General features: G+C 41.3%; 1 protein-coding gene across 1 annotated transcript in view; it reads left to right on the top strand.

Annotated features, from left to right (window-relative positions):
• SLC35D1 (solute carrier family 35 member D1) overlaps positions 1 to 7,836 on the top strand; it is a 55,228-nt gene extending 47,392 nt beyond the window's left edge. Inside the window, exon 12 of the mRNA XM_081220141.1 lies at positions 3,081 to 7,836. Coding sequence (XP_081076267.1) covers positions 3,081 to 3,189 — 109 coding nt within the window. The 3' untranslated portion in view covers positions 3,190 to 7,836. The remainder of the gene's footprint in view (positions 1 to 3,080) is intronic.
• The last annotated feature ends 896 nt before the right edge of the window (positions 7,837 to 8,732 follow it).

Here is an 8,732-nt window from a genome sequence, read left to right on the forward strand (position 1 = left end):
ATGAAAGCCTTTTATTATTGCCTCATGTTGGAACTTGTGATAACCTGAACAGTCTGTACTCTTTAATCTCCAGAGTTAAGAATAATGGTTTCTGTTTTGGTTTTGCTCTGATTATTTAAACAACTCTGTGGTAACAAGATGCCCTTTTCTTGCATCAGGAATCTTCTTATTATACCACTCTACCTTTTGTTAACAATGCATCTCGCCTCTAGCCTGTGAGTATTGGAGCTTACATGGAAGTGGGGAGAAGGGAATAACTATTTCTTGATTGCTTACTCTGTGTGCCAGGATTAGGGCCTGGTTCTTTATACGTGTTATCTCATTTATTCTTCAAACAAATCTAGGTAGATAGTATTATTCTTATCTTTTTAGTACAGAACTAGAATCTCAAGAGAAATTAACAAATTTAATTTGTTAAATTTAAATCTGTGCCCAGGGGCACAGAGCTAGCAGTTACATTCAGATTTGAACCAACACCTAACTCCAGAGTCCATGTTTTTTGTCACACTAACTACGCTAGGGATATAGGGTCCTAGGATCACCATAAGGAGGAAGTCCAGAGTAAATTCCAGGGCGTTCTTTGTTGTCTTCTATCCTATATTGCTCCATTATTTCTATTTAGGTGAAATCGGCTTAACATGAACATAATAGATCGTCTTGGCAGGAGAAATAAAAGAGAGCATTGTTATGTTTTAGGTTGTCATAGGAGAGGGGATCTAGAGGAGGATAGGATGAAAGTAAGAAAGAGCATTCCTTCTACATTTTTGTGGGGTTGGAAGCAAAGAGAAATTGACTATCATGTAGATGTACATGTGAACCTCAAAGAAATTTTAGCTTTGATCGGGAAGGCTATGGTAAGCTGTCTGTCTCCTTGGGTCCTAGCCTAGCCCAGCTACGAAGGAAATCATTTACTTGATGCATTAGATAAATAAGAGAAGTTTCCAGAAGAGTCAGATCAAATGCTGAAAGGAAAAAAGAAGAAGAAGAAAAAAAAGAAAATGGAAGAAAGCAACCAGATGAAGGAAAAGATGAAGCTCTGTGAACACTGGCCCAGGGATGGGTTCATGAGGCTCCTTTCTTTGAATGGGGCCATAGCAGATATTCAATTCAGCAGTTATTTAATTGTGCTGCTACAAAGTGCCAGGCCTGTGTAAGGCACTCTGTAGAGCTAAGAGTAAAGCCTTGGGAAATTCATAGGCTGATGGGAACAAAATAAAGACAGGTACCTGCACTATCAAGTGGAGCAGGGGCTATAGGGAGGAAGCCGATTCAGTGGAGAAAATCAGACAGACTTGGGTTTTATTCTGGTCCATCATTAAGGTACTTTGTGACCCTGAGCAAGGTAACTTATGACTTCTGGGACTCAGTTTCTTCATCCCTAAAATGAGCACCTTGAAGGGCTATTATAGTGGCAGGAGGTGTATGTAAAATGCCTGGCACGTAGTAGACTTTAATAAATGGTCACAATTTGATTATTTAGTACCCTGAATGCCTGATCTTGCTTCCTTATTTGCAGGAGCTATGCAGCTTTTACCCTCCTGGGACTGGGATGCCAAAGTCCAGAGGAGAATAGAACTAATTTCAAATAAGCAGCAAGTTTATGAATCAGGTGGTCAGGTAGAAAGTGGGGGCCAAATCCAGGATGGAGACATCCGAAAGAGTGTAGGCTAGGCTGCCAGCTGGAGTCCCTAGGGAGTCACAGGTGGCAGGCTTGGCGACAGAGCTGGTCAGGGCAGTTTAGCGTGTCAGCTCTTTGAGCTCCTCCAGCTTGCTTTCAGTTTAGTGATTGGGGCAGGAGGCTATGTAGTCCAGGTGAGAGTAGACAAGAATAATCACTGTCGCAAAAGAATGAACCCTCCTGCCGTTAGCTGTGGTAGACAAGTGTGAGGGGTAGCAGCAACCAGCTCAGAGTCTGAGGGCTCAGATGACAGGTTCTCCACTGTGAACTTGATTCTAGTCGGAGAGAAACGAACTCTGTGAATCTCCCCCAGGGTCTGCATGTTTACTTACTTATTGGGATGTTTTTTACTCTTATTAAAAATAATATTTCTTTGTCTTGAATGATTATTTTTGAAAATGCAGAAAATACGTATAGAAATCACCTATAGATGTAACCATTTTTTAAAAATAAATTTATTTTATTTGCTTATTTTGGGGTGCTTTGGGTCTTTGTTGCTGTGCGCGGGCTTTCTCTAGTTGCGGAGAGCATGGGCTACTCTTCGTCGCGGTGCGCGGGCTTCTCATTTCGGTGGCTTCTCTTGTTGCGGAGCACAGGCTCTAGGCGCACGGGCTTCAGTAGTTGTGGCACTTGGGCTCAGTATTTGTGGCTCGCGGGCTCTAGAGCACAGGCTTAGTTGCTCCGCGGTGTGTGGGATCTTCCCGGACCAGGGCTTGAACCTGTGTCCCCTGCATTGGCAGGCGGATTCTCAACCACTGCACCACCAGGGAAGCCCCCAGATGTAACCATTGTTAATATTCTGGTTGTGTTCCTTTAAGACAGTTTTCTATTATGATGCATATTAATATACATATTCATGTTCATTTAAATAAAATGGGGTTGGACAATACTTAATATTTTGTAAGATTACAAAATACGGTCATTGCCAGTTTTTATTTTATATCATTTAAATGGATGCATAGTATTCTATTGTATGAATTTATATGATTCCTTATTGTGGGACATTTATCCTTTAGCTAATTTTCTGCAATTATAGATTTTGTGGTAAATACTTTGTCAGTAAGTCTATGAAGATGTATACAATTCATCCGTGAAATGGATTGCTCTGTCAAAGGATAAGCAGAATTCTAAGGTTTTTATTTCAACAAATTGTCATGCAGAAAGGCTGTATAAAATTGGCACTCCTGCTGGCAGGTATGTGCAAACATTCATTTTCCCAAAGCATCAACAGCAGTGGATAATATCATGATGAGGGAAATGTCTCTAGTTTGGTAGATGAAAGTGCTGTATGTTTTAGTTTTATGTGCTGTTGATTTGTAAAGGTAGCTCCAATGCTCACACCAGTCTCCCTTACATTTGTCATTCCTTCCTTCTTCTCTGATGGTGGTTTTCTATTTTGCAGCATTGCTGGGAGCCTGGTGTATTCCTACATCACTTTCTCTGAAGAGCAGCTGAGCAAACAGTCAGAGGCCAGTAACAAGCTGGACATTAAGGGGAAAGGAGCAGTATGACCAGAGGATTGCATCAACTGCATAGGCCCAAGTTTCTGATCAACTCAGAACACTGGCAATTCTTATACAGATTCTGAGGTGTCTTGATTATGGAGAAAATACCATTCCTTTGCACTTGTACAATCTGAGGATTGATTGCTGCCTTTCAAAATTTTATGAGAGAAACTTATAATTGACTCTTTTAAATATGCCATTTGAATTAATTTATATCAGACTGGAAAATGTACTGGGCTTTTTAATTTATTTTTCTTCTATGCCAACAGTGAAACATCAATGTTTTGAAAATATTTTATTCCATAGTTTGATATCCAAGTGTCCCTGAGAGCTGCATATATGAAGTGCTCCACCTGGAGCCTCATCATTCACATCGTTGCCGCGTCTGGAGGCACTTTAGCCTTCCTTCTGCTGGAAATGCAGCCAAGGATCTTAAATTTCTCTTCCTTGAATTTTCTTTCTTAACAATTGCATTTTCTTCATAAGGATATCATCACTGCTTTTGCCAAAGATGACATCTTTGGCGCTAAAGAAATGTGTGCGGCTTTGAAGTGTACTGGCTTCCACGTTGGCTTCCCTAAGAACTCATGGGATGAACAGAGTGCTTTCCTTGAAAATATCCTATTCCCTCTTTGTCGTGTAGGATGAGGATAATGAAGGGACGGAGGAAGTAGGCCTTTTCCTCATTTATTCGTCTGTCTCTGATTCATTCATTCAACTAAAATGTATTGAGTATGTAGTATGTGCCAGGCATTGTGCTAAGTGCTGGGGGTAAAGGGATGTTTTGGAGGTAGTTGCCTTGATCTCACTCCTGCTATAGTGACCGAGGGTTAGACAGAGAACTTAGCTCTATCGACTTACTTAGAAGACGTTGTGACTATGAACAAGTCATGGAAATTTTTTCACCTCTCAGAAACTGCAGATCTGTAAGTAGGGTTGGAAGCACCTGTCTACGAGCCCCATGGCGATGTGAAACCACATGCTACAGTGTATGTCACATGTATGTGAAAAGCTGCAATTGTAAACCATGCAACTCAGCCTTTTTTCTCTGAGTGAGAATGGTATGCAGGGAAGTTGACCATCATCTGTTTCCCCATGCTTCCCACCTCTGGGTTTGGTTGCTACTCTTTTTACTCGTCCTTGAATCACTATGACTACGTCTTATATTTTTGAGTTTATGGTTTGAGGCGAAAGGCTGGTTAGATGTTTCTACATTGTCGAGGCTTGGACTGTCTCTGGCAGTGTCAGTGTTAGAGCCATCACCTTCTTTTCCACTTCAGTGGCACGAGCATACCTATTTCCTTTGGACACTCCCACCTACATTCCACATCCCTTGGTCACTTGATGAGCATGCCAAGAGCATGGTAAGTTCTCTCAAGACCAGTGCTGCATCCTGGAGAGCAGCTGTGGATGGGCATGCCTAAATTGCCTCTTTGGGTGGGTCAGGTGTTAACTCAAACACAGTAGTGTGACTTGGCTTAGAGGCATCCACTGACTTTGGAGATGAGTGTTTGCTCAGGCCAGCTGTGCAGTCGTTGTGTAAGAGGCTGGTACCTTTGTGTTGGTGTACACTCTGGCTTCCATTTCATTAGGTTTGCAATCTACTGGCCTTTGTTGACCTAAACAGTATTTTGGTGCCTCAACAGGGACCTGGAAGGTTTTGATTTCTTTTTATTTTTGAAAAAGTATTATATTGAGGTCATTTCACATTCATATCTTTCCCTTATTTTGTCTTTATCGAAGCCTGGCCGGTGGTGCTGGGTCCCTAGAATTAGCCTCATGGCCAACTCCCAAGTTACAAGCTCCAGGTAAGGGGTCCTAAGGCTCACTTTTTTCCAGTATTATGTGAGCTGAGAAAATTCAAGTGGGAGAATAGGATATTATCTTGTACAAGATACCTTATTGTCCCTGCTTTATTGATAAGAAAACAAGACTCAGAGAAAGTTAGGTGACTTGCCAGTAAGTCACAATTCCTGTTTTTTCCACTGAACCATGCTGCCCATGATAACCTCCCTTCTCTGAGGGAGTGAGGAAATGGGGCTGCCAGCTAAGCTAGCTTGAGCTCTTTCAGGGAGGCAATCTGTTGATGGAATTTGGAGTCAGAGAGGAATAGGCTCTGCGAATCAGGGAGAATGATGGGTCAGTCTACACGCCTGAGCTTCTGTCTCACTTCCAGGCTGGCCTCGGTTGACATGCACTTCTGGCTGTGAATGTTGCTGCCACTGCCTGGTTTTGCCACTGGGGACAGTGGGAAGTCGTGGGAGCTAATTTTAGCAGTTCTGTTCCTTCTTCTATCAGCCACATGGAGGAGGGAACTTTGATGTTAGAAATAGTTTGTGTGCATTTAGAGGTGTTGGACTAAAACCCCACCAGGGGTTGAACTGCTTCTTGGGGATCAGGTTCCCTTGAAGATCTGTCATCTCCTCAGGTTTATTTGAGGAAATCATGGATAGTTATAACTTCACTAGATGCACATGACCTCAGGGCTCCTGGCCTATGCTGAACTTTCTGGATGATTAGAAGCAGTAGAGTAGTTTACAGCTTCTGCTCTATCCATGTTGATTGCTGGATGCCCCCTTCAACTGTCACCAACATTTCAAGATAAGAGAAAGAAGCCTGGGGAAGTTGGAGATTGAATAGACTGGCCAACCATTTTTGAAGTTTGTTTTCAATTACGTGCAGGCTTGGTTATGGCACACACAAAGAGATTTACCTGGTATTCCAGCATCTTATAAGGCAAAAGTTCTTTGACCTGTTAACTACCTCTTGGAAGAAAGGCAGTATAGAGTTAAATGCTTAAATTTGCCCTTTGAGACAGATGAGCTGTGGTGAGAATTTTGAAAACACATTAGTGAAGTGGCTCCTCTTGAGTCAGTGACAGTGATGTTGTCTTTGGCCAGTCTGTTTTTAAGGCAGTGCCAGATTGATTTGAATAACCCTGGTTGGCCAGGCTACACATTGCTAACATGTCAGGTGATTTTTAATACCCTTATATGGCAGTTGGCTGTATGAGCCAGTCATTTGTAGGATCCACCTTGCACGTAGGTTAAGAAAGAAAAGTATGTTTGCAAGTTTGTTGTTTGTAGTCCTAGTGTATCAGGAATGCATGGTAAGTTCACATCAGTAACGCTGATGTAGGATCTTCGTGGAAAGAATAGTAGAATTTCACTTTTGACTGGTTTGGGATGGAACCCAGGATTTGGGGAGGGCCTGCCTTTGCTTTCAATATTATGGCGTCATTCAGTGAGCAAAGATTGACTGTTTTATTCCAGGCATTATGCTAAGCTCTGGGGCATCTAAGATGAAGAGGGCAGGGTTCTTGTTCTCAAGGAATGTATAATTCTTTAGCCAGACCCCGATTGAGAGAAAGAAGCAGATGAAAGGAGTCCGTGATTTATGAGTAAAAGCCGCCTGCACAGTTGTCAGCACTGCTGATCAGGGGTGTCCCACACACAGCGCTGAATGAAGCACTTTTTTAATCTAAGAGGAGTTATAACTCCTACTAGTCCCCCAGCTCTGAGATGCGTGCCAGGCCATTAGAATTCTGTGAATAGCCTGGGTCCCTCCTCCCTCTCGTGCATGCATTCTTGCTTCCTTAGAGCTACAGCTATGTACTACTGGTCCTCCTTATGAACGAGGCTGTAATTGATTTTTCCCTCCCTGAGGGGGGGAAAAATACTCAGAATAAATGAGATAACAGATGCAAACTACTCAGCACAATGCCTCCTACATATTAGGCACTCAGCACATGTTGTTATTGTCATTATTTCATGGTAAGACTATAGGCAAAGATTAAGATTCTTAATTAGTGCTCCTTAAATGCTAGAGGCTGGGCAGTGTATTTCTTTTAAAATGTGACCCTATACTTTGTTGCCTCTAGAATGCTTTGTTTTAAACAACAGTTTCTGCTCACGGTTAAAGAATGGTTTCTGCTCACGGCCGTCTTTTATTAAATACCTACTGGATATAATTGTGGATATTGTGTGATGCAGGTGAATCCATCTGTTTAAAAAAATAAAATTACTTTAGTATTTTGGTAAATTTAAAAAAAAAAGAAAAATTATTTTCTACCTTAGAGGAAGATAATTATACCTCAGAATGGTGACTCCGTTAAAACTTCCCCAGTTTGTCACCTTAAGGTAGCTCCTGTATAGGTCAGACATTCCTTCTTCCCTTCTCCGAATTAAATGCATCAACTTCATGCTGCCTCTGTGTCCAGGCTTTTGTCAGTTGGTGTTTGTGAACCTCTGGCACCATTGCTGTTTTCTAAACCTACCTTCTAGTTCTTACTGTTAGGATGCCACTTCATCATGGTATGAGGAGGTATTCTATGGTGGGTTTTTTTTTAAGCTTGCTTTTTTGAAAATGCTTTTTAAAAAGAAATCTACTGGTTAGATTTTTTGTCTCACAAAAATGTTTTTAGATATTATTTTGTTCATAAATGTTTCTTTCTCATGCTGATGATCAACTGAGTTTGTCTACAAATGTTGGCCTATCACAGTATTTTTTCAATACAGATTCTATTTACCAAATGACCATTTTAGTGTTTTTAAAAGGTACCGAGGATTGAGATATGTAAATCAGGTGACATAATATGAAAATTATGTGCCTAAATATTTTTGTAAAGGTGTCAAATAAATACTTTTTCTTCAACACATGTATTAAAATTTCTTTCTAAGTGCCTACAAAGACAGTCAAGCGCCGTAAGTATGCCTGAATTTAAGAGGATGGCATCCAAGTTAGTTAACTGAGACCCAGTAATAGAGAAAATACTGTTTGCCATTGTGATATTATGATTTATAATAAGAAATATACATTTGGTCTTTGTCCCTATTCCTGGCACACAGTTCCTAAAACCCTTGTAATTTTCTTAAGAGCTATAGGAACATCTTTTGTTACAGTATTTAGTATCATTTCCAGTTCCTGAAATAGCTCCAGAGCCATAACAGTGAAATGGGTGTCTTTCGTTAGCATCTTTCAACCATACCTGATTTTATGTTAATGAGGTGACTTTTGGAAACTCCCTAAGGCTGGGAGCTGGTTGCCCGGGGAACCAACTGAATGATTTATATTGGAACTTTCAACCTCCACACACCCGCCCCCTCCAAGTGGAGGGGAGAGGGGCAGGAGGTTAAATCAATCACTAATGGCCAATGATTTAGTCAATCATGTCAACATAATGAAGCCTACATCAAAATCCATGAACTTTGAGATCTGGACAGCTTCCAGATTATCGAACATGCATAAATGCTGAGATGATGATGCTTCTGGAGAGGGCATGGAATCTCGGCACCCCCTCCATGTACCTTGCCCTCTGCATCTCTTCCATCTGCTGTTCCTGATTTGTATCCTTTTGTAATAAACTGGTAGTTTAGTAAGTAAACTGTTTTCCTGAGTTCTGTGAGCCACTCTAACAAATTAATCCAATGTGAGGAGAGGGTGTGATATATAGCTGTGTGTTCAGAAGCACAGGTAACAATCTGGATTTGTGATTTGTGTTGGAAATGTGTTGGGGAACAGTCTTGTGAGACTGAGCCCTTAGCCTGCAG

The sequence above is a fragment of the Mesoplodon bidens genome (assembly GCF_964165515.1).
Source record: "Mesoplodon bidens genome assembly, chromosome: 2".
In the NCBI taxonomy this organism is placed as follows: domain Eukaryota; kingdom Metazoa; phylum Chordata; class Mammalia; order Artiodactyla; family Ziphiidae; genus Mesoplodon; species Mesoplodon bidens.